Here is a 27,546-nt window from a genome sequence, read left to right as displayed (position 1 = left end):
CCATTGTGTTATGTTTTGTTTAAATCACAGAAAAATTGAGTCCAACAATAAAATATGTATATTAAAAAAAAATTAGCCACTGTTTACACATATAAATTTTTTTTTCGCTTTTTACACAGATCTTTTGATAAATTTACATGTTTAAACATGTATAATACATGTATAATATTTGTATGATACGAAACCCATATTTGATACGGATAGATATATATATATATATATATATATATATATATATATATATATATATATATATATATACACACACACACACACATACACACACATTCCCTCTAAATCAAAACTCAATTTGAAATCAAAATAATTTGATTTTCCCTTTAATATTTTAGTTTTATTCGTCTAAATTTTGATTGAATTGGATTTCCCTTGTATAAGAATTAGATTTATTTTTTGATTTCCCTCCCAAATTTTTATTGAAAGACATTCCAATCATGTGGTATCAGATTCACCTGATTAAAGATTTCAATTTCCCTCAATTTTCATCCAGTTCTTGTTCAAGAGCTTTATCGTTTTGACACAAATTATATATCCATATCATATTTTATTCTCAATTCTTACTCGCATCATATTTCATTGATTGAGAATTAAATCTGTTTATTATTTGAACAATCGAACAACACTTTCACAATTCCAGATTTTCCAAGATGTTGTTGTATCTTCGATTAAGTTTATCAACTTGATTTCTGGTTATATTTTCGTTTCTATCTTATTCATCGATCAATTCACAGTTGCTTTTATATTATCAAATCACGATTTTTCATCTGGGTCCACACTTACTTGATAGAATTGAGATTTTCTTGATTTTGCTCTTGTATCGATGATTCATCATACATTTATCGCTTATTGTTCTTATGATCTAATATGATCAAATTGATGTTCTTGTTGGATTATCGATCAATATTTAGTGAAAATAATAAATGATACTATGGTAATTGTTGTGGTCGATGTTCCTAAAAATCAATTTGATTTTAGTGGGAAGGAATGCAAAGAAGATTTTCTTACTTAGATTAAATGAACTACAAGTTGACTTTGGAATTGGTCTTTATGAAATCTCAATTGTGGCAATAGAAAGATAAAGCTTGATGATGCCACATAGGTACTGCAATGGAACTGGGAAAATTAAAGTCGATGGGTTTCATAACTAATCGAAATGGTGAAATTTGATTAATTTGGACAATGTGAAGAATCGATGTTTTTGAGATCGAAGATATTTTATGGACTTTATAGTTGAATCGATATATTGGAATTAGTTGAAGATTGTGTTTGATCTGTAAAGTTGAACTAAGAAATGGTGAAGTACTCTTACAGTTGAAGCCTTAAAGTCAAAATTGAGTGATTTGGTGTTGGTCAAAAGTGATGTTCCAGTTATTGATTCGAAATGGGTTGGAAAATAATAAATTATCAAACTGATATATTGAGAAGTGGAGTTAGTGAGTTTTTATGTGTAACACTTCAAACCCAAATTCATATAACATTGGTTGATGTATGTATGAATTTTCTTGTTTTACAATAGTATACTTTCACGACATGCTTTTTCATTTGTTAATTTTAATTTGGTCCAGGAATGGACTTGCATTTACTTTTGAGGATGATTATTAGGATGAATCAATAAAAGAAATGGAATGGTCATTTCATTGGATTTGGAATGAACAAAACCCGTTTGTTTGTCTAATGGAATGAAACAGATCATTCATTTCCTAATATAGTAATGAACTTTAGTTTTCTTATTAAATCAACCTACTTTGAGTCATGGTTTGATGTTGGAAACGTTATTTTCACTCAATGATTTGTTACTACTATTAAGGACTTAATTTCCAACTTAAAAGCCTTTTTGTTTTGGCTTTAGTGGTTTAACTTGTCATTTAACCCTTTAAAAATCAAAGTTAGGAAATGTTATGATAATACTGATTTGCCCCTGTCTTGTAAAAATTCTACAAAACAAAGAGTCAGAATTGTTATCCGCCAACTCCCAAAGTTCAGGTTTTGAGTCTAGTATGTTCCTGATTTTTTCCTTGACATGATGTTGGCTATAACTAGGGTGAAAATCCTCAGTTTCACTTACTGCTCTAGAATTAGCTGCATTGATATGCAGTTTTATAAAATTCACCATAAATCATAGAAAAATAATTAGATTGTGTATAATACGTCCATGGAAATGTATTAAGATGAACTTTGTGGATATGGAATTATATTTCGGAATGAAGGGGTTCAACCGGGGGGGGGGGGTATCATGTGTCACAAGTTTGAAAAAAAATCAACTCGGACTGGTTGGTTGTATTTAAAGTTAAACCTCGTGGTTGGATTGATGTACATGAAAATGATTATAAATTTTTTTTTCTTTCCAGGAGGATGAAGAAATATGAAATGAAATCATTATACCAACTACAGATACAGACGACCATGATGATCAGGACATGTCAAGTAAATTCCCTAATATGACATCATAATGTAAAATATTTTAAAAAAAATTAATTCCTAACAAAATTCGTAACAAAAGTTGCAACAGATATCGGCTCCATAGTCAAATTTCCAAAAGTTTTGTTTTGGTTGCAATTTTCCATAATTAATAGCTATGAATTTGAACTCCTTTGCAAATTTACTATGGAATTTAATTTTGTAACAAAATTCCTCGCAACGTAGCTAGGTTTTTTTCCCGTAGCAAAACAAGCAGCGAAAATAAAATTATGTAGCACAATTTCGTAGCTAAATAGCTTTGAATGATACTTCCATAGCAAAACACCTATGGAATTTTATTACGTTGAAAATTTTCGTTGCAAATTAACCACATTATTTAATTTCGTAGCAGAATTACAATGGAAAGTATTTTCATAAAAAAATGCGTTGCAAATTTTCTAAGAATGGTTTTTCCATAGAAATATCGGTAGCAATATACCAACGAATTTCGAGTCGATAACAGTTTCTGTAGCAATTCTCATGTTTGCTATGGAAATTTAATTCTGTAGAAAATATTGTAGCAAATTAGCAATGGAACGACTTTCCATAGCACGATCTGTTGCAGATTAACAACGAAAAGACATTCCATAGCGCCATCTAGAAAAATCGTGTTTTTCTTGTAGTGATAATCACTCAGGAGAGACTTACAACCTGTCATATTCCTGGAGCATCCACTATCAAGATACCAAAAATGCTCCTTACCCTGCAGTGCTAAGAATAAAATTAGGACATACTGACCCATTTTTCAATGGGTCTTATCATTAAAGAAAAAACATCATAACAAGCAGTGGGAAGACAACTTAGTGGGTTATCCTTTTTGATCCATTTCTCATTTTTTAAACGAAGATTGTCAACTCTTTTAGTTTCCTCACGAAAGCTACATTCACTAATCTTATGAGAAAGATCACCATAATGATAACATACCTTACTCCATGTTTTTTATTTTTGTTGACACTTTTCAAAAATTTAGGTTTCCAAAGAGTTGTAGCTTTTTCATGAATATTTTAACAGGTCCTTGAAACATAGGATTTGTCTGTGTGACAGGTTGTGGAGTGGGCCTGAGACACTGATATACACAAACTCACTAAGTATCTCATGTGTGGAGTGAAATTCTCCATTAGAAATAGGAAACTTGAGATACATTTCAGTGGTTGGGGTAGGAATGTCAAAGGCAAGATTTCTAATAGCAGGATCTAAAACAGTTAGACGAGTAGTGCAAACAGTGACACCATCAGAGTTAGTCGTACAATGTTTATCAATGAGAGATTGATTTATGAATGAGTAACTAACAAACCTAGACTTAAAATCTTCCTTGAGATCATGATAGGAAGGACAGTTTTGTTCAGTTTCAATTTGTTTATAAATGCTGATAGCCTCATCAATATTACCACCAATAATTTTCTCACACTGGTCAGGTATTTGGGCGTCTATTATTTTATTTAACTTATGATGAGAGTGAGCCCAATTATTCATAATACCTTGAAGTTTGTCAGGATACATTTCAGCTCTATCCCATTTAGAATGAAGATCAATATTGGTAAGAGATAGATTTGTGACTTTAGTGTTAGTTAAAGCAAGATTATTTTCTATGTTGGACAAACTTTTCATCAGCCTGTCAATCTCTAACGTAAGTTAGTGTTTTTATTTGTTAACTTTTGAGAGATGATGACATAGGTAATTAAACATGGCATATTTTTCGTTATCAGAGTAAGTGACGAACTTGTTTACTTGATATAAGAACAAGGAATCCCAGTCTTGTCTTTTTGAATCCTTAGCGGCTTTAACTAAATCAACTTCAAAGGTACTAGATCCTTTTTTTCTTTATCAGTGACTAGAGCATCAGTGTGAGCCATCAAACACTTGTCTTTTCCTCAATCTTCATCAGATGATTGTTCATCATTTACTCAGTTTTCAACTTCAGCAACTAAGATCTTTACATCAATATTATATTTCTTCAAAGCGGACAACTTCTTATATTTTGCTTCATAATCTTCATTAGTATCAACTATTTTCGACTTGAATTCCCTAAAAAATGAGCAGGTCCTCCACAAGTAAAACACTTAAGTCCCTTTTTCTTTTCACCAACAGATTTTATTCCAGTGTCATAACCCTTTAAAGTTGTTGATTCAGTCCTTGATTAAAATATTTTAAGTCTAGAAGTTTTCTTATCATTTCGGTTACATAACTGATGCAGGCCCTAGTGTGGAGGATCGGGCACTTGCGTTCCTAGAGGCCCACGATCGTGTGACTAAAGGGGCTTCACGGAAACGGCCATAACTTTGGCTACGGATCTCCGTTTTGGGCCTACGACCAGTCAAATCGAAGCTTGAAGCAAGGAGCACGTCTAGAAAAGCACCCGAAGGGACTTACCCATTTTGAGTCCAGAAATCGCTTTCTAAATTGGACTTATGGACATTTTTGTGTTTTTTCATAATTTTTGGACTTTGTTTTTGGGTTTGTGTTTGGCCCATGTCTCTTTAGGGTTTCTTTTAAAATTCTGCTTCTTATTTAAGTCTTTCTGATGTAATCTGGATGGTCATTGATCAGTTTAAAGAACTTTCATTTTTCTCTCAAAATTTCGTGTGTGTTTACCGAATTTTGAAGCCAATCCCACGGTATTCATAGAATCAACGTGGTTTGGGCAAGATTAACCTGGGTATTCTTCTAGAATCAACAGTTTTGATCTTTGGTCATTTGTTCGCTGCATCAGTTGGTATCAGAGCCGAATTCCTGGTTCAAAATGCCTCCAAGGAGAAACAGACCACCCGGTGATGTTCATGAACAGGAACTAGAACAACGTTTTATGGCACGGATGGAGGAGAGGATGGATCAAATGGTTGACCAGTTGACTATTCGAATGGTCGAACTGATGAATCGAGGATGAAACAGGTCTCAAACTCAGTCACAAGTGGAAGATGAAGAGTTTGGGAATCCGTCTGGTGATGGTGGCGGTTCGTCTTCCGATGAGAACCCGATGAGGCAGACAAGGCATAATCGTGGGGCTGATAATAGGCGTTGGGAGGCCGGATTGAGAGTTGATATACCAGAATTTGATGGGGTTAGTTTGAATCCGGAGGGGTTCATCGACTGGTTGGCAACAGTTGAAGAAGTGTTTGAGTTCAAAGAAGTTCCTGAAAACAAGAGAGTTCCATTGATCGCTACCAGGCTACGTGGCAGAGCATCCGCATGGTGGCAACGGTTGAAACTGACTCGAGATAGACTCGGAAAATCAAAGGTTGTGACTTGGAGGAAGATGAAGAAGTGTTTGCGGTCCAACTTTCTGCCCCATAATTTTCAACGATTGATGTACCAACGCCTACAGAATCTGAAGCAGGGTCCGAAGTCGGTTGATGATTATACAACCGAGTTCTACCAATTAATCGCTCGAAATGATATTCAGGAGACAGAGGACCAACTTGTGGCTCGATATGTTGGAGGTTTACGGGTTCAGATCATGGACTCTGTTAATATGTTTGACCCGGTCTCCATTTCTGAAGTACACCAACGAGCATTGGTTTTTGAGAAACAAAACCGTCGGGTGGGCGGTTCATCTTCGTCTGCCATTGTTGGAGGAAGTTCTGGGACGGGTGGTATAGTACCCCGTGTTATGCCTAATCAACAGAGGCCAACAGGTACCAGTGTTGGACCAATCCCTAGGGGGCCTGGTAGTAGTGGCTTAAAGTGTTTTAATTATGGAGAGACGGGTCACCGACAATCAGAGTGCAAGAAGGCTGGTAAACGACACTTGTTTGCTGAGCCCGAAGATTGGAAAAATGATGATGTTGGTGAAAATTACGAAGATGCCCCGGTGTATGATGACGGGCCTCAATTCGAAGAAGAAGTTGTAACTGGAGATGTAGGAGTGAATTTGGTGGTGAGACGCTCTTGTTATACACCGAAAGTTGTTGGTGATGACTGGCTCAAACATAACATCTTCCAGTCAACATGTACTATTTTGGGTAAGGTTTGTTCCTTCGTTATTGATTCAGGAAGTTATGATAACCTGGTATCTGAAGAGGCGGTTCAAAAGTTGGTGTTGAAAACTGAAAATAGATCCAAGCCTTACAAGCTACAATGGCTTAAGAAGGGTGGTGAGGTAACTGTATCTAAACGAGCTCTTGTTCCATTTTCTGTTGGTACTATATATAAAGATGATGTTTGGTGTGATGTGGTTGTGATGGATGCTTGTCACTTATTTTTGGGTAGACCTTGGGAGTATGATCGTAATATAGATCATAACGGGAGATCCAATACTTATAGTTTCATGTTTGGTGGTGTGAAGATAACTTTGGTTCCCAGTAAGCCAAAGGAGCCTGTTGCAAGACCTTCGGGTACTCTGTTAACCCTTACTCAGTTCGAAGAGGAGTTAGAGGCGGAAGGTGGAATTTTTGTGTTGATAGGGAAGGATGTGACTAAGGAGGTTGAAGTTCCTGAGGCTATGGTTCCTTTACTTAAGGAATTTGATGATGTTTTCCCTAATGAATTACCTGATGGCCTGCCACCTTTACGTGACATCCAACACCATATTGATTTACAACCAGGAGCACAGCTGCCTAATAGGCCACATTATAGAATGAGTCCTCGGGAGCATGAAGAATTGCGTCGACAGGTGGAGGAATTAATTTCAAAAGGTCATGTTCGGGAAAGCATGAGCCCGTGTGCTGTTCCTGCTTTGTTGAATCCTAAAAAGGATGGTACTTGGCGTATGTGTGTTGATAGTCGTGTGTTGAATCCTAAAAAGGATATGTTGGAGGTTTACGGGTTTAGATCATGGACTCTGTTAATATGTTTGACCCGGTCTCCATTTCTGAAGTACACCAACGAGCATTGGTTTTTGAGAAACAAAACCGTCGGGTGGGCGGTTCATCTTCGTCTGCCATTGTTGGAGGAAGTTCTGGGACGGGTGGTATAGTACCCCGTGTTATGCCTAATCAACAGAGGCCAACAGGTACCAGTGTTGGACCAATCCCTAGGGGGCCTGGTAGTAGTGGCTTAAAGTGTTTTAATTATGGAGAGACGGGTCACCGACAATCAGAGTGCAAGAAGGCTGGTAAACGACACTTGTTTGCTGAGCCCGAAGATTGGAAAAATGATGATGTTGGTGAAAATTACGAAGATGCCCCGGTGTATGATGACGGGCCTCAATTCGAAGAAGAAGTTGTAACTGGAGATGTAGGAGTGAATTTGGTGGTGAGACGCTCTTGTTATACACCGAAAGTTGTTGGTGATGACTGGCTCAAACATAACATCTTCCAGTCAACATGTACTATTTTGGGTAAGGTTTGTTCCTTCGTTATTGATTCAGGAAGTTATGATAACCTGGTATCTGAAGAGGCGGTTCAAAAGTTGGTGTTGAAAACTGAAAATAGATCCAAGCCTTACAAGCTACAATGGCTTAAGAAGGGTGGTGAGGTAACTGTATCTAAACGAGCTCTTGTTCCATTTTCTGTTGGTACTACATATAAAGATGATGTTTGGTGTGATGTGGTTGTGATGGATGCTTGTCACTTATTTTTGGGTAGACCTTGGGAGTATGATCGTAATATAGATCATAACGGGAGATCCAATACTTATAGTTTCATGTTTGGTGGTGTGAAGATAACTTTGGTTCCCAGTAAGCCAAAGGAGCCTGTTGCAAGACCTTCGGGTACTCTGTTAACCCTTACTCAGTTCGAAGAGGAGTTAGAGGCGGAAGGTGGAATTTTTGTGTTGATAGGGAAGGATGTGACTAAGGAGGTTGAAGTTCCTGAGGCTATGGTTCCTTTACTTAAGGAATTTGATGATGTTTTCCCTAATGAATTACCTGATGGCCTGCCACCTTTACGTGACATCCAACACCATATTGATTTACAACCAGGAGCACAGCTGCCTAATAGGCCACATTATAGAATGAGTCCTCGGGAGCATGAAGAATTGCGTCGACAGGTGGAGGAATTAATTTCAAAAGGTCATGTTCGGGAAAGCATGAGCCCGTGTGCTGTTCCTGCTTTGTTGAATCCTAAAAAGGATGGTACTTGGCGTATGTGTGTTGATAGTCGTGCCATCAATAAGATCATAGTGAGGTACAGATTTCCAATTCCTCGACTTGATGACTTGCTTGACCAGATCAGTGGTGCCACTATCTTTACCAAACTGGACTTAAAGAGTGGGTACTACCAGATTCGACTTAGACCGGGTGATGAATGGAAAACTGCCTTCAAGACTCGTGAAGGATTGTATGAGTGGTTGGTGATGCCTTTTGGTTTATCAAATGCTCCTAGTACATTCATGCGTGTGATGAACCAATTGTTCAGGCCCTTTATTGGTAAATTTGTAGTCGTCTATTTTGATGACATACTTATTTACAGTGCTACTCCTGGAGAGCATGTCATCCATGTGCGACAGGTCTTGACCTTACTTCGCAGGGATAGTTTGTATGCAGCTGTGAAGAAGTGTGTGTTCATGGTCCAAAAGTCTTGTTCTTGGGTTATGTTGTTTCTGGTGAAGGAATACAGGTGGACGAATCTAAGGTGGCAGCTGTCAGACAATGGCCAACTCCAAATACCATCACTAAAGTACGAAGCTTCCATGGTCTTGCTTCTTTCTATAGGCGTTTTATTCCAAACTTCAGTTCCCTTATGGCACCAGTGACTGATTGTATGAAAGGTAAGACCTTTACTTGGACAGAGGCGGCATAATCGGCTTTCCAACTGGTTAAAGAGAAGCTTACCTCAACACCGATTCTTGTATTACCAGATTTTTCTCAAGTTTTTGAATTACACACGGATGCTTCAAAGGTTGGAGTTGGAGCAGTTCTAAGTCAAGGGGGACGACCGGTTGCCTATTCAAATGAGAAGTTGACGGGGCCAAAGCTGCGTTATAGCACTTATGATGTTGAATTCTATGCAGTGGTCCAAGCTATAAAGCATTGGCGTCACTACCTGTTTCATAAAGAGTTTGTTTTGTTTACAGATCATGATTCTCTAAGGCACATCCGAAGTCAAGATAAGGTATCCCATAAGCATGGGCGGTGGATGGCATTCTTGGAAAAGTTCACTTTTGTTGTGAAGCACAAGTCTGGAGTGTCGAATCGGGTGGCAGATGCTTTGAGCAGAAGAAGTAATTTGCTAGTTTCCATGAGGGTTGGTGTGCCAGGGTTGGATGTCCTCATGGAGCAGTTGGCTGTTGATCCTTTATTTTCTGTTATTCTGCAGGATATACAATCTGGGCGGAGGTCTGATTTTCTAGTTCATGACGGTTTCCTTTTCAAAGGGAATCAGTTTTGTGTCCCCGATTCTAGTCTTCATCTTCAAATCATCAAGAGGTTGCATGGTGAGGGTCATGTCGAGCGTGATCGCACTTTACAGTTGGTGCAATCATCTTACTTTTGGCCTACTATGCGCAAGGAGGTGGATCGATATGTTAAACGGTGCAGAATTTGTCAGGTTTCGAAGGGCACGACTACCAATGCTGGACTCTATATGCCTTTACCTGTTCCGTCTAAACCTTGGGTGGATATAAGCATGGATTTTGTGTTGGGGTTACCATGGACTCAACGGGGCAATGATTCAGTCTTTGTGGTTGTTGATCGTTTTTCCAAGATGGTGCACTTTATCCCTTGTAAAAAGACGACAGATGCAGTTAATGTGGCTCAATTATTCTTTCGAGACATATACCATTTGCATGGCTTGCCATCTTCTATTGTTTCTGATCGAGACACTAGGTTTTGAGTCATTTTTGGCGTAGCTTGTGGAAAATGGTGAACACTCAGCTTAACTTTAGTAGTGCTTATCATCCTCAAACAGATGGGCAAACAGAAGTTGTCAATCGGTCCCTTGGTAATATTTTGCAGTGTTTGGTGGGTGATCATGTGAAGGGCTGGGATCAGAAACTATGTCAAGCTGAGTTTGCTCATAATCATGCAGTCAACCGAAGTACTGGATTTAGTCCATTTCAAGTGGTCTATTCTGCTCAACCTAGGGGACCACTTGATTTGATGTCGCTTCCTATTTCTAGTGTTGTTCCAAAGAAAGTGAAGAATTTTGTTGAAGGTCTACATGATGTTCATAAGATTGTTCATGAAAACTTGATTCGAGCCAACTCCAAGTACAAGCAAGATGCAGATAAAAAAACGTAGGCAAGTTGATTTTGAGGAGGGTGACTTTGTTTGGGCTATTGACTAAGGATCGTTTTTCAGTTGGTGAGTACAACAAGCTATCAGCCAAAAAGATTGGACCCGTGGAGATTGTGCAGAAGATCAATTCCAATGCTTATCGTTTGAAGCTGCCAAGTCACATTCGATGCTCTAATGTTTTCAATGTGAAACATTTACTTCCTTTTCATGGGGATTCTTCTGATGATGATCATGTTACACATTCGAGGTCGAATTTTGTCTACCCAGGAGGGGATGATGCAGGCCCTAGTGTGGAGGATCGGGCACTTGCGTTCCTAGAGGCCCACGATCGTGTGACTAAAGGGGCTTCACGGAAACGGCCATAACTTTGGCTACGGATCTCCATTTTGGGCCTACGACCAATCAAATCGAAGCTTGAAGCAAGGAGCACGTCTAGATAAGCCCCCGAAGGGGACTTACCCATTTTTGAGTCCAGAAATCGCTTTCTAAATTGGACTTATGGACATTTTTGTGTTTTTTTCATAATTTTTGGACTTTGTTTTTGGGTTTGTGTTTGGCCCATGTCTCTTTAGGGTTTCTTTTAAAATTCTGCTTCTTATTTAAGTCTTTCTGATGTAATCTGGATGGTCATTGATCAGTTTAAAGAACTTTCATTTTTCTCTCAAAATTTCGTGTGTGTTTACCGAATATTGAAGCCAATCCCACGGTATTCATAGAATCAACGTGGTTTGGGCAAGATTAACCTGGGTATTCTTCTAGAATCAAGAGTTTTGATCTTTGGTCATTTGTTCGCTGCATCAATAACGCTTGAATATCAGGGTTTCACCTTAAGATTCATCAGAGAAGCCATTGTCACTATTTTGAGGAGACTTCTTCGAGTAGAGTGCTACATACATGTCCTTGTGAGTGTCACACATGATCTCCTTTCTCAAAATCTCTCTTTCTTCATGATTACGACGATTACCAAACAAGGAAGCCAGATCCATGGTTTCCAGTTTTTCACTGTTCTTGAAAACATCTACATGATGTTCCCAGCTATCATTCAGTGAATCAAGAAACTTGAGAACTAAGTAGTTTCTAGTCTTGTTCATATTAAGTTGATGTATATCATTCACCAATAAATTAAAATGATTGAATACTAGAGTAAGCATCTCATCCTTTTGCTGAAAAAAATGCACATATTGACGATTAAGACTATTCTTGTTAACAACCTTTACCTCATCAGTACCTTCATAGACAACAATCAGCGTATCCATCATCTCCTTTGTTGATCGACAGTTATGAACAAATTGATAGATGGCATATGAAAGAGAGTTTCCTATAGTAGCATGAGCTCTAACATCAAGAGGAAAAAGACGTTTCTCTTCATTGTCGAATTCATGAACATGTTTTTCAACTAAATCACCTTCTTTGACATTGTCCTTCATGGGTTGGTACATAGGAACGCAAGGACCGTTTTTTACGATATCAATCATTAAGTAGTCCATAGTTTAAAGGACCATCATTGCCTTCGATTTCCACATGGTAAAGTTCTTTTCATCAAACTGTGGAATTTTGTTACCAATGGTAGTTTTAGTGGGATTTGAAGAATAATAGGTAGACATAGTTAATTGATATAAGTAACCTGCTCTGATACTAGTTATAGGTTCCTTGATCGATATCAATTAACAATAAGTATAAACAAAACAACACTGAAGAATTAACACAAAAGTTTTTCACTAAGAATATGTTTTCACCAAGAGAACAAGCATAAAGCTTTAGGGTTTGATGATCAATCAATGATCAGAACCCTGGTATATAAAGAAAAGTAAAGACGATGTGAATCCCTACAAACCAGGGATATCGCCTAATCTATGTTAATAATAGAGTATATTTGATATCATTAAGATATCAGATCTTCTAACTATCTACGTATATTCTATAAATACAAGAGATTACATAAGATATACATATCACGTTGACACGACTTTACAAACATAACTTCATGCTGGTACTTGAGAGATGATGGTGCTGATTGAGTCAATGTGAATGTTTTAAATCATCAAATTCTAAGGCTTGAACTTTTAGGTCCGTCTTCATACAACACTTCAGGTATTCCACCATCCTTGTGGATATTGGATTCTGGTGCATCCCATCACATATCACCATATTTGTCATGTTTTGCATTGTTATCACCTTGTTCACCTGTCTCTGTTATGTCTGCTAGTGCTACACCTATATCAGTAGATGGTTTTGGTTCAATTGTCACTCCTTATATATCCTTAATAGATGTCTATTATATTCTCACACTTTCTTTGAATCTTGCTTCGGTCAGTCAGTTTTGTAGGTCTGCTTGTTGGGTCTTCTTTTATGATTTGTTCTGCTGTGTACATGACATTTGGTCCCGTAGGGTGATTGGTATAGGCTGTAGACTTGGGGAGCTTTATGTTTTAGAGTATCTACATGTTGTTGATGTTGCTGGCTCTAGTGTCAATTTGTCGTATTTTCGTTTAAGTCCTTCTTCGTCTATTTTTTATCTTTGGCATTCTCATTTAGGACATGTGTCCGCATCACGTTTACAATTTTAGAGACCTTGTCAAGATTCAACACTCTATTGTCATAAATTGTTTTTAGTGTGATTTGGGAGGGGAATTTACCACCAATGATTTTAAACAGTTATTGGCATCCAATGACATTGTGCATCAGTCATCATGTACAAACACCCCTCAACAGAATGGTGTTGTAGAAAGAAAACATCGACATCTTTTAGAAACTACAAGATCCTTGCTACTCTCTGCTCAAGTTCCTAATATGTTTCGGGAGAACCTATTATTACTCCCACTTAAGTTATTAATCGCATTCCTACTGGTCACACTTCGGGAAAGTCTCCTTATGAAATGTTATTTGGGCAATTTCTAGATTATTCTTCATTATGAGTGTTTGGGTGTACCTGTTTCGTCTTGAAGCCTCATGTAGAAAGAGATAAGTTGTCTTCAAAATCAGCCCTTTGTGTATTTTTGGGATACAGTATTGGTCAGAAAGGTTATCGGTGTTATTATCTGTCGAATAAAAAATTATATGTTTTTTGGAGCACATTCTGTTCTATAGCATTCCTGTTCAGTCGCATGATGCAATCGAGAGGAGCTTCGTATCATTGATTCGTTTAGCATTGACATTGATGATCCACCACTTGTCACTGATCCTCTGCCTGCGGCTCATCAAGATCCCCCACCATAGAGGCCTTATCGTAATAAGAAGTCCACAAAGCTTCCTGACTTTGTCTATTCCACCTACTCACCAGTGCTTGCCTCCTTTATTACTAATATACATCGTCTCTTATCCAACATCCTACAAAGAGGTCGTCTCTGATCCCCTTTGGTAGACCGCTATGGTTGAGGAAATTGCAGTTCTTTCTCAGAATCATACATGGGACCTGGTTCCGCTTCCGCCCTGAAAGCACACGATTGGTTGTCGTTAGGTATATAAAATCAAAATAAAGTTTGATGGATCTGTTGAGCATTATAAATCCAGACATGTTGCAAAAAGGTATACGCAAAAGTATGGTATGGATTATGAGGAGACATTTGCTCCTGTTGCAAAAACGATGATTGTTTGCGCCTTGATTGCAATTTCTTCCATTCTCCAATGTAAGATTTCTCAGATGGATGTCAAGAATGTACTTTTGAATGGTGAGCTTCATGAGGAAGTATACATGTCTCCTCCCCCAGATATTGCTCACGAACCAGGTGAAGTTTGTCGACTTCGAAAGAGACTATATGGTCTCAAACAAGCCCCTCGTGCTTGGTTTGAGAAATTTTCTATGGTGATTACTTCGCTTTGTTTTTTACCAAGTAATCATGATTCGACTCTATTTGTTCAATGTACGAGTGCAGGTCGGATTATTCTTTCCTTATATGTCGATCACATGATTATTAATGGTGATGATCATGATGGTATAAAGTAGGGATGAGCAAAGGAACCGACCCGGGAACTGAACTTGGTGGAAAATAGGAACCGAACCGGACTGCCGGTTCAACCAGTTCCGGTTCCTACCGGTTCTACCAGTTCCGGTTCCTACCGGTTCTTACCGTGTCTTCAAATGTTGGAACCGGTCCTCGAGAAATAGCAACATACGGTTCCGGTTTTTGCCGGTTCTACCGGTTTTTTCCGGTTCCTACCGGTTCCCGGTTCCAAAAATCCACAAGATATCGTCTCGGTCCCGGCCCGACCGGTTCCATCGGGTTCGGGTTCCGGTACCGGTTCCCCGGTCCATATGCTCATCCCTAGTATAGAGTCTTTAAAGTGTGATTTGGTTCACCGTTTTTCTATGAAAGAATTAGGCTTGTTGCATTATTTCTTAGGGATTAAAGTTGCTCAATCTCCAAAGGGTTATCTTTTATCTCAAAGAATTATATTTCATATTTGTTTAAACGAGCACAAATCCTGGATAATCGGACAATTGATACGCATATAGAAGTAATGAAAAGTATTATGTAATTGATGTTGTTCCCTTATTAGATCCAAGCCTTTATCATACCATTGTAGGGGTTTTGGTTTAGCTCATTATTACTAGACCGAATATTACTCGTGCAGTTCATGTGGTTAGCCAATTTGTCACTGCTCCTTCTACTATTCATTGGGGATCTGTTCATCGTATTTTGAGATATCTTCGTGGTACTCAGTTTCGCACCCTTGTGTTTCAATCTATATCCTTTATTGAGTTGTGTGTCTATAATGATGCTAATTGGGATATTGACATTTGTGATCATTAGTCCACTACTAGGTATTGTGTTTTTCTTAGATATTCGTTGATATCAGGGAAGACTAAGAAGCAATGTGTCCTATCTCTATCTTCTACAGAATCTGAGTATCAAGCCATGGCTATCACCACTTGTGAGATTGTTTGGTTGAGATTGCTTCTTGCAGATATGCACGTTCACATCTCTCAGCCTACCCCTTTGTATTTTGAAAATGATAGTAGGATAATGATACCCAAGAATGCAGTGTTTCATGAGCACATAAAAAAATTGAGATTGATTGTCATTTCACACATCATCATATCCAAAAGGGGACTATCTCCCTTCCTTATGTTCCTTCCACTTTGCAGATTGTTGATATTCTTACAAAGCCATTGACTGCTCCTCAATTTCATTTTCTGTCTGACAAACTCCCAATGCTTATTTTTGTTGCATTGTGAGTTTCAGGGGGATGTTAGCCTAATAAGATTTTGGGCTTTATATTGTATTGGGTTTTATATTGGCCCACTGGCTAGGAAACCCTAATTAGCTAGTCTATAAATTATTTCTTTCTCTTTCATTGTAATTGTACTTCTCATTTGATAATAATACGAAACCCTAGTCATTCTATGTCTTTTACTTGTTAGTTCACAAGAAATATCAATGAAAAGGCGTTGTGGTTTGGTGTCATACATGATATGATGAACCGAAAATATCCATATATCAATTATTAGGTGTAAAAACCTACAATTTAACATTTAAAATTTAATTTGAACTTAATTTAATTTAATTACAGTTTTGTTATGCGTGCCTTGTGGGTCAATTTTAAGTTAGATTTTTGGTTTCATGAATGATGTTTAGTTGAATTTTTCAAGTATGTCAAAATCAAATAATGTTTGATATGTAAATACATTTGATAAATTAAATTATGAGATGGTGTCAATTTAACATCCAGTTTTGGATGTTCCTGATTTCAAGAAAGCGGATCGTGATTAGACCGAGTAAAGTTCTTGGGTTTCAAGGAAATAAAGTTTAGATCTTATTGGATGTTGACAATGTTGGTTAAGTGATTTAAGCCCTTGAATTGTCTATTGGACCCAAAGGGGTAAAATGGGAAAAGTAATATTATGTACTTTTGTGTGTATTAATAAATTAATTTATATATACTTTAAGTCAAAAGTAAGTGGATAGAATTTTAGGGCTTGTTAATACATTCGCATGCATATAAAGATCACCGAAAATGTAGTTAGAAAACAGAAGTTATGATTGTTTGAAGTTGAAGCTGAAAACCGGTAAAATCATGAATTTATCAGAAAGCGTGAGCGCCCTTTAAAAGTGTAGGGCGCCCCCGGCCCAGTGGACTGCGCGTTTTTAGGGGTTTTAAGGTATTTAAACTCCAATAACTCTTAGGGTTTGATCATTTTCAGCCTCCAACACCCGTAGATCATTCCTTGAGTGAAACCCTAGCACCCTTTAAGTAAAGTGAACTTATCCTCTATCCTTGAACCATTTTGGCAGCATTGTGGTGGTGATTTGATGAAGATTGAAGATCAATAAATTCTAGTTTGTTGCAAGGGATGTTGTTTCAAGCTTGGGTCCATAAAGTTCATACTTTTTCTGGATTTTTATAAGTACAAATCTTCAACGTTTCTTTTCTAGTTGTTAAATCTTGCTAATGGTCCCTTTTATGCACTTTTGGTCCATTTTATGGGTGCTCTTGGAGTTGAGTGGACTCCAACATATTTTGATCAGTTTGGAATGCCTCTTCGACCTCATGGACTAGGAAAGTTATGATCTTTTTCCTCTTTATGTCATGCAAATTATCTTGGTCATTTAGGTCATTTTAGTGCATTAAAGTTTAGATATTGAAAGTTTAAAATTTCGATCTAAACATCATGTTGATTCAAATATGAAGGTTAGAGACTTAGACTTAATGGATTAAGTTGAAAGAGATGCATTTTTTGTCCCTTTGATACTTAAAGTCTAGATCTTGGTTGTTTGGAGCATCCTAATGGATAAAGTTGGAAACTTTATCCATTACGAAGCTATTAGGTACCAGATCTCATGTTATGAGCCTTGGTATTTAAGGATTAAGCTCTTAATGAATAAAAGGGCATTCTGCTAGAGATCACGACATGGCAAAGGAAGGCCCACCACGTGGTGGTGCTCTGCCTTTTGACTGTTTTGTCCTGACTTGGCCACAGTGTGGCCAAGAGTTCACCACGACGTGGTGGTCCGTTGAGTTGACTTTAACCGTTGTCTTTTTGACCAGTTTGACTTTTGGTCAAACCTTGCTAGCATTGAGTGTTTAGCTAAGAACTAATCTCGGTTTGGCATTAAGTAGCTTCTGTTAGCTGTTCTGTTGCTGAGGTTTGTTGTTGAGCTTCTACTGGTTAGCTCATGTGAGTTTTCTCACTATACTTTGTACTGCAGTATGTATCCTTGTGTGTAGGATGTTGTTACGTTGTAGTGATCTGTTAGATTGGTAGATCTATTATAATTACCTGCGTTTTTTGGTTATTGTTTATGTGAATATGGCGGACTAAAGGCCTAAGGAGGGTGATCAAAGTGTAATGTAGGCCTTATGAGGCGGTCCAGTCAGACTGAAGACCCAAGGAGAGTGGTCCAGGTGTACCGTAGGCCTTGTTAGGTGATCCAGTCAGATTGAAGGCTTATGTGCGCATGCATTGTATATGTATTGTTATGTGGGGTATTTTGGGGGAACTCATTAAGCTTTGGCTTACAATTGTGGATTAAATGTTTTCAAGTACTTTATCGGTTCGTAGGGATGCGAAGACGAGACTGTACACACATACATCAACAATTTAATGATTTGAGATTCCCAGAAAATTTTCTTTATAACTCTGGTTTGGAACTACAGTTTACAAATAAAAGGGTTTTGCCTCGAATATGTTTTATGAAAGTATAGGTTTAAAAACAAAAAATTTATTCAGAAAATAGGTAAATAAAAATTAAAATATAAATATATGTTTTAGTAATGACTTTTGGTAGCTACTATTTTGACATTCTATGCATACCCCTTAATCAATAATTCGTTAACAATTATGAATGTAATAATTGAAGTTATATACTTATATCTACGTTATTTTAATTTGTTTACAATATAGTACATGTGCTTAAAAATGTAATTAGAAATTATGAAAAAATAATATAATATTTTTCTTTATAACATCTTTTATTTTTTTTATTGATAATACATATTTATTTATTTATTATTTTGATTTGTAGTTTATTTAATCATTTTGTGTTCATGTAAGTTTCTAACGTTATCTTAATTTTAGATAAGAAAGATAGTCTTAAAGCAAACTTCTAAAGTTGTGTATAAATAAGTTTTTAGAATTTTATAAATAATTTCTAATTTTAATTTTGTAATTTATTGTGTTTTGTTTATTTATTTTTATTACATTTATGTAATACTTAATTTTTCGTATATCAATATCATTTCTATGATTGATTGTGTATTTTGACACTTTATTCAGATTTATATTTTGTTCTGTAAATCACAATTATATTAATATCTTCACATACATAACGTAATATTCAAATAAAAATATATATTAATTTATATACATATTAATAAAGAGTTCCCTTACGCTATGTTCCTGAGTTCCACTTAAGGAGAGAAACAGCGAGAAATCGAGGGAAGGTGAGGGAAATCAAAGGAAACCCGTGTTCCCGAGTTTAATTGATCGAAGGAAAGTGAAGGAAAGGAACGAATTTTGGAGATTGATTTTCCTTCCAAATTTTCCTCCCAAATTGGGCGGAAACGGGAAGAAAAATGGAAGTGCATCCTGCCTTATCTTCTTATGGACCATTATACCCTCAACCCTATTTATAAAATATCACGTAGCCGCACGTCCCATACACAATCGTCTTGCTCAAGTTCGCGCCATACTCTGATCAGGTACGTTTCATCCTGCCTGTACAGTCTTTTTCTTCCTCATCTTCTACCTGCATGACGTTCCCATTGTGCAAACGTGCTGATCAGTTAATGCTATTTTAATACAAATAAGTTGGATTCAGTATTATGCTTCAATGTACAAAATTGATTTAAATTTCATTACAGTCTCTGTGATCATCTTCACAGTTAATGTTATGTTTAATACATGTTCTGTACAACGAAATTGGCTGTATAATAATCTATAGTTTTCATCAGTTAATGTTCAATTTAATACATGTGAATGTTTGTGTTTGGACGTTTTTTTGCATTAATTGATTTATAGTCTTTTGCATTAATGTTCTGTTTAATACCCATCCTTTGTTTATGTGTAAACACCACAATATGTTTAGAGAGAGTTCCTACAGAGTCCCCAGTTCTTGAAATTAACCAATTACTATTCACTGTAGAGTATAATAACTAAAAGTTTAAAATCATTAAAAAAATAGTATCTATTTACTCTTTTTAACCAATTGCTAATTATTTTGGCCCAATGTCATCCATAAACATGACTTTGCTATTGATCTTAAGATATAGATTCAATATTTAAACTTTTTTTTGGATCCAATCCATTTGTTTTATATGAATTATGTTAGTTAAAGCTAAAGTTATAAAAAACATATATGCATGAAATGTTCACTCAAACATGCTTTGGATGGTGCTTTGTCCAAATCAGTAATAGTTTTCATATGTACAGTACACATGATCATTCTCATGAAAAACAATATTCTTTTAAGATAGGATATGTATTGATCTTGGAATAAAATTATTTTGTAACTAATAATATAAGTTACAATTGATCAAAAAAAGATAAGGTTAATTTAATGGATATCACTAACTTTTGAAAGTCATATAATTGTAAGTTTTATAATTTCCTTTTGTTTTCTGTTTTCAAGCATTGTTACAATTTTTTGGACTTTTTTACCTTTACCTCTACCTTCGGTTGGCTGCTACTTTTGATTTGTGGTTGCTGCTCAATTTAAAGGTTTTTTTTTGTTTTTTTTATTTATGTTTCTTTAATCTATAATTCTGTTTGTTTTAAATATGGGATGCTATTATTTTTTTTATTGGTTTTTGTTCCATAAGGACCTTTTTGCCCTTGGCTTTACCTGTGGAGTGTTATTTTTAGGATTAGGAAAGTGTCATGGACATCCAAGATGATGATAAAGAAAAAAAACAAAGGCTAGTGGTTACTCTGATGTTCATGGCCATTGTAATACAACGTAGACTTTCAAAAAAAGTCATAATTTACTAAGTAAGGAAGATATGCTAAAGCATCAACTTAAACGAGAACGACTATTACACAAACTTTTAAAAGGTGGGAAATGTCGTGAGCTTATTCGTGTGAGTGAGCAAGCTTTTAGAAAGTTGTGTATTATCTTACAACGTGATGGTGGACTGCGTCGTACGCAACGAATGTCTGTTGAAGAACATGTTGCAAGGTTTCTGCACATTGTAGGAAACGATATGAGAAACACAATGGTATCTTTCTTGTATGGGCGTGCTAAATCTACAAGAAGTAGGTGCTTCCATAGAGTTCTTCGCGCGGTTGTAGCATTAGAAAGTTACTACATTCAACAATCTAAAGGTGATGTTGTCCTGGAATTCTCATACAGAATACATTGAAGCAGAGAAGGAAGTATGGGAACAATTAATTAGTGTACGTGTTGGTTTTACGTTTGATTTATTGTTTTATATATTTTTTATACCACTAACTTTGCTAATTAATTTTTGTGCTTGTTTATAAACAGGCAAACCCTGATGTTGCTGCATTTATGACCAAAAAAATTTCAAACTATGATCAGTTGGTGATGTTATTTTCAGATGATAGAGCATCGGGATCAAAAGCAGAAACAGCAAAAGAAAAAAACGATCCGTTAAGCAAATCCACAAAAATTAAAATAGAAAAAGTTGCTGATGTGGATGAACTAATGGCAAATAATAACGTAATTCTGGATAATGAATATAAAAGATGATGATGAGGATATTCAAATAGTGTCAGCAACAGATGTTTCACCCGATGAGAGTTCAAAAGCCAAGAAGCTAAAAAGTAAAAAAAGAAAATTAGAAAGAAAACTTCAAGATGAAGATGAAGTAGTAGTTGAACCTGAACCTGAACCTCAACCTCAACCAGAATCTTTTGAACACAATATTGTGCAAACATTTAAAGAGATTGTTGATGTTATGAGGGAAGGGAACAAATCGCGTGACTATACGGGTGAGGAAATCGAGAAAGAATTAGAGTTGATAGGGTTGGATGTTGATGAATTCGCAGATGCTTTCATATATTTGTCGCGTAATCAAGTCGATGCTAGGACAATTTTTAGTTCTTCAATGAAGATGCGGAAGATCTTTCTAAGAAAGATGATAGGTGGAGCTAAAAAGTGAGTCATATCTTGAAGTTTTATGGTTTTTTTTTTACTTTTTATGATAGTTTGCATTTGGCCTCCATTTGTAAGAGTTGGAATTTTGAATTTATAGTTTTTTTATTGACTTGACTTTATTTCATTAGTTGGTTGATTAATTAAAAGTTGTTGATTGATTTTGTGTGACAACCGTCAAATTAAAAGTCAACAAGTCAAAGTCAACAAGTGAAAGTCAAAGTCAAAATCATCAAGTCAAAGTCAAAATCAACAAGTCAAACTTAATTAGTACTTCTATGCTAAAAGTTATTCTATGCATAAAAATGTACATTTGTATCTCAAGAATTCAAGTATCTTGAAGAATCTATGTGTTAACAATGTAAAAACCCTAAAAAGGGAGTTAAACGCATCAAAACGCGACTAAGGACCCTTGCGGGGACTTAAAACAATCATAAACGAAGCATAACGGGATTCGCGAACCTTGCATTACGAGATTATGCGATAATAATGGCTATGATCAAATCTCTCCCAAATCTCTCCAAGTATGTCAAATCTCTCCCAAATCTCTCCAAGTATGTCAAATCTCTCCCAAATCTCTCCAGGTATGTGAAATCTCTCCCAAATCTCTCCAAGTATGTGAAATCTCTCCCAAATCTTTCCAAGTATGTGAAATCTCTCCAAGTATGTGAAATCTCTCCCAAATCTCTCCATGTATGTGAAATCTCTCCAAGTATGTGAAATCTCTCCCAAATCTCTCCAAGTATGTGAAATCTCTCCCAAATCCCTCCAAGTATGTGAAATCTCTCCAAGTATGTGAAATCTCTCCCAAATCTCTCCAAGTATGTGAAATCTCTCCCAAAATCTCTTTCAAACTTTTTATAGTCATCATGGTCACCCCGACCCTTAACTTGGTCAAAAATCACGCAAAACGGAAAGATTTCTCGAAAAATAGTCATATAGGACCGAAACCCCTCTTAGGAACCGAAACTCATAGGAGCCGAACCTCTTAGGAGTCGAACCCTTCTAATGGGAACCGAACCTCCTGTTAGAACCGAACTTGTCAGAAGCCATCTCGGACCGAAGCTCAGCAGACCGAACCGAGACCCTCGCACCTTCGGTCCCTTCTCCTCCTCTCGGTTCCTTCCTTCCCTTCTCTCGGTTCTCACTCTCTTAGAGCCGAACCTCGCAGGTTCGGTCCATATTGCCCGGTTTTCGACCACTTTTGCTTCCTAAGCCCGTTTTTGACGGGATTTTTCACCAAATTCATATTTTTATCATTTTTAACCCCGAGAACTCTTATTTTAATTATTTTTCAAGGATTTATTAATTATAAATCATTATTTTACATTAAGAAGAGTATCCTACACCACAAGTGGGTCAAGTGTGCCCACTTGCCTCCTATGTGTCACTTTCTCATTGATCCAACCTTATCCACATCACACAAACCAAGGCAAACATCCCTTCACCCTAGCCACTTGCTCCAGCAACCCTCCATATAAGGAAATGTCTGGGATTTCCTTGATCATTTGCTTCACCATCAAACAATTATACACTTCTTAAAACATCAAGAGGGCCTCTTTTCTCTCAACTTTCAGCCACACTTTTGAGGTGTTCTTGAGTCATTTATTCACTTATTGGTAAGGATTTACTTCTAACTCAAGTGCTATTACATGTTTTCATAACACTCTTGGATCATCTACACACATATTAACACGAAATCGTTCTTAGGATCATCCAAAAACTTCGTGTGTTCATCAAGTGATCTAGACTTGAAACTCGTCATCTTCAACCTTCCATCCTTCAAGGAATCACATAAGGTGAGTTCATACCCCTACATTTTCTAGTTTTCTTCAGTTTTCAGGGGGGAATACAAGTTAAAACACCAAAACATATTCAAAACTTAACTTGACAGCTTATAACAGAAAAGTTATGACCTGTTCACGGACTATTTTACCCAACTTAAACTTAATATTTTTCAAAACTGTTTAATATGAAAGTAGTTCAGGATTATACCTTTAAAATGACTACTTGCACATCTCCATATGATTTTTCTACGATTTATGGTGATTTTTACAAAACTGTCTATCATTTCAGAAACGAATTCGGACAAGTCTGTCAATATAAACACTTTCACATAAGTTAGAGACTTCTAAAAATCATAATAAAAATTATGAATAAACTAGACACATTTTCTTAACTCTCAGAGTTTACGGATTTAGTTTTCGACTTCGTATGATTTTTCTATGATGTTTTCAAAACAGTGCAGAAAGAGTAGTCGCAATCGACCTAGAATTGGTGGGCCCGTCTTACTTCCTGTTCCTTGTTTAGTTGTGGACCTATGGCAGACCCATTATATTCGACAGTTTATTTAACTTAAATTTTATATAACTTATATACACTGGGGTGATTATAGAAGGAATCTACAGGTCTTTGTAGGGTACATTATTGCATAACATAGGAGAGTTCATTTCGCGTTTAAGAAAGAAAATATTGAATTTTCCGGAATCATATTCTATCGCTTTTTACAAGGAAAACGACTTCTTTCTCAAATAAAACTCTTATGAACTCACCAACTTAATTGTTGACACTTTTTCAAACTACTTGTATTCTCAGGAATTCAGTGAAACAGGAAATCAACCGCTTTTGAGGATGGGACGTTAAATCGTCAAACATTTCATTTTTGTCATCATAAGTGTAATTGATTGGAAACATGTAAACATATACTATACTATAACTTTTTCAATTATATTTATGATGGTTGTATTTACTTCGAGCACTATTATACTCGTTGTTGTGATACTACACATGAAGTCCTCCACCCCCGGACGTTTCCGCCATCCTTGGTTTGGGGGTGTGACAGATTGGTATCAGAGCATTGTTTATAGTGAACTAAGTATATCGAACCACATAAGATATACAAACTATAAATGCATTGGGACTTAAGTCTCTGATTTAAACATTTTCAAATAACTCTACTTTTAGAAATAAATAGTTTCTTGTTAAAAGTATAAGTACATACATGCATACCGGTTTAGTGCCACGTCTAAGGAAAACACAAAAGTTAAAAATAGAGGAGTTGTGCAATGTGAATGTGCTCTGGGATATACAATCAAGTCTGGGAGGAATATAGCCTGATCAACTATATTCGTCCGAGAAGTGACTATTATGTGCCAGGGGATAGTCATAGTGGACAACAAGTCTATCAACTTACCAACACCCATACCAGAAAATCGTTAAGAACCGAACATAACATTTAAAAATACTATAGGAGTATTTTGTGGAACTATAACTTATGTGAAAACTAAACAGATTCTTGCTAGTAGATCTACAATCACTAAATGGATACGCTAAAGTTATATATAACTTAGATATGTAACTGGTATGCACCATGTCATTATAGAAGTAACTAAAGAGGATCAAACCCCTATAAGTATTTCTAGGAATATAATTATTATATGCCTCTTACCTCACCCCTATTCTCGCACGGAACATCATGGCAAGATTTTACTTACCAGGAGACCCCTACTTTCCGAACCCGGAGACTTAGTGGGTGATTAGGAAAAAGAGTCGGAAGTGGAGCCAAAGGTCGACAACTCTCCTTTCATAGCCATGGCTCTCGCGAACCGTTTCAACTACGTCAAACTTGTGCCCCGTTGGGAAGCATTGATCGAGGGATGGAGTCGCCATCAGCAACAGCAATCGCCATTTGGGGATGTATTGTCGTGAGCAGAGTCCATTTTACTCACAAGACCTTGTAGATTAGGTCTATGAGTATGCGTTGGTGCTACTCCCCTCCATGTGTAGGCCCGACCCTGCGAGTTAGTAATTACACTGGTCGAAATATTATTTGCGGTCTAAACTTTTCCTTGCAATGATGTGGTGTAGACCTGCATCAGGCTCAAAACCTTTCTCTAAAACTAAATATACTAGAATCATACAAATGAAATGGACATGCGTATTATTTCATTGGGAGCAATACTACTAAGAATTCATAAGTTTATCATATATAGACTCTCGTTATGAATTGTTTTCAGAACACCATAAAAACTGGAACACGACACACTCAGAACTAAGATAAACTTAGTGAGATAACTCCTGACGTATAAACCCTTATTCAATACTCATTATCATCTCGCCTTTTTAAACCTCATGGTTGAAAGGAGCCTTTCCGTAGACCTATAGGGTGCGGTCATACCAGCGCTAATGCGCCGGATCCCATCAAAACTCCTCAACTAAGTGTGTTTGGACAAACATAATCCTAAGATGGGTAAAACTTAACGCCCGTACGAAACCTACTTCTACCCACTACCATAACTTTGTCTCCGAAACGTTAGCAGAAACATCAAGAATAGTTCAGTAAAGTGCGAAATTTATATATGTGATAAGGGTATAACTAGAATCATCCCCACTCACAAAAATCGTTTCTCCCCATGCAACAGAGCTATGTCTTCACAAAGAGGTAACCAGCCAACACGCAAGGCAGCAATCCTGCAGATAGACTCTGCTACTTTTCAAGTTGCGGTCATGGCAGCCGTGACAGCCGTCATGGCGCAACTCAATGCTAACAACGCCCACAGAGGTGAAGGAGGTGTTTGCAATTCTAACCGCAGTAACAGTCAAGAACACCAGCGGGTGTCTACCCACGAAAACGCCTCAGACCACAAGCCCAAGAGCAAGAAGCGAAAGTTTTGGAACAAAAAGAAGCGCAATCTATCTCAAAAACGCGCTAAAAGACAACAACCCGTGGCTGCCCCTGTAATTACAACATCAGTCCCGACTCATGCCTCGACACTAGCCACAACGTCTGTCACTCAAGCACCAGTCAGACAATATATGTGAACGCTTCCGAAGTGTATCAAGTGTAGCTACCATCACAATGGGGTTTGCCGGGTGTTGCACTGTAAAAACTGCAACAAGAGCGGACATACTGCCCGTTCCTGCAGGACCCAGACCCAACACATCGCTTCAATCACCAACACTAGTGTAAGTCCAGTATGCTACCTATGCGGTGAAATGGGACACTTCAAGAGAGACTGTCCAACTGAGAAGAATGACGGGGGAACAGTAGGAGCGTGACAAACAAACCAGCAGGAGCAACAAGGAACCTTATTAGGACTTTTGTAATGATTCCAACAACAAAATGTTTAAGTACCATATGTTTGTAATGAATTTGGTATGTTTGCTAAAATTACCGTATATCAAAAAGTAGTTAAAATACCCTCTCGTTCAATCAAATCAAAGACACTTATATATGATCTTAGGATCATTACCAGTGAGCTGGGATAACTTGGTATATACATCAGAGTTAATCATAATCAAAATACTACAGACTTAAAGCGAATAATTCCGTCCTGCCCCCTATCCCATGTCTAGTACTGGGATTAGGGTAGAGCCACCCACTCGACGGGTTCATCAATATCAATTTACATACGACTTGCATATACCGATCGACCATAGAATGATCGGCCGGGGATCATGATATAAGGAATCACTACTAGTATTCAGAACACACTTACTACCAGTGCTGCCTGTTGTGGTATGAATCAATTGCAGTAACAATAACATCGATCAAAACGGAACACACTAACAAGAATCACATGATACTCTATCTCCCTAACGAATAATTCGTACGAATACAACCTAACACATGTATTACTAAAAAGATCCGTTGTCGTCATTCGATGTCGATTGGTATAGTCCTCACTTTCCCGATTAAACGGCTACGAAAAGACCCTTCACCTAACCTTGAAACCCTCGTCTCTTATAAACGCAAATCCGACACGGACCTCCGGGCCATCTCTCGCTGCGAAACCCCAAAAACACTCACCGGAGGAGTATTATACCTTCCGCACCTTTTCAAATTATTCCTAGTAAACCCTTCGAGAATATCACACGTATAACAGGACAAGATCAAGCACAGAA

General features: G+C 37.1%; 1 protein-coding gene across 1 annotated transcript; it reads left to right on the top strand.

Annotated features, from left to right (window-relative positions):
- The first annotated feature begins 4,159 nt into the window (after positions 1-4,159).
- On the top strand, positions 4,160-10,184 carry LOC145164354 (uncharacterized). The gene is made up of 5 exons (XM_079083075.1): positions 4,160-4,182; positions 5,365-6,571; positions 7,243-8,014; positions 8,962-9,120; positions 9,610-10,184. Exons 1-5 carry the CDS (start codon positions 4,160-4,162, stop codon positions 10,182-10,184), a joined length of 2,736 nt encoding a protein of 911 aa, XP_078939201.1.
- Positions 10,185-27,546: the final 17,362 nt, after the last annotated feature.

This window comes from Lactuca virosa, chromosome 3, assembly GCF_052849685.1.
Source record: "Lactuca virosa cultivar CGN04683 chromosome 3, Lactuca_virosa_CGN04683_v6, whole genome shotgun sequence".
Lineage (NCBI taxonomy): Eukaryota > Viridiplantae > Streptophyta > Magnoliopsida > Asterales > Asteraceae > Lactuca > Lactuca virosa.
Note: the sequence above shows the minus strand (reverse complement) of the source record. Positions and strands in the feature narration are given on the sequence as shown.

Bases quoted from the DNA above. Each gene is read 5' to 3' on its own strand.
- LOC145164354 (XM_079083075.1), top strand. From the start codon at position 4,160: ATGGCATATTTTTCGTTATCAGA. The intron at 8,015-8,961 runs GTAATATAGATC...TTTCTGGTGAAG, and splicing joins TAGACCTTGGGAGTATGATC to GAATACAGGTGGACGAATCT. The intron at 9,121-9,609 runs GTAAGACCTTTA...TTGGTGTGCCAG, and splicing joins AGTGACTGATTGTATGAAAG to GGTTGGATGTCCTCATGGAG.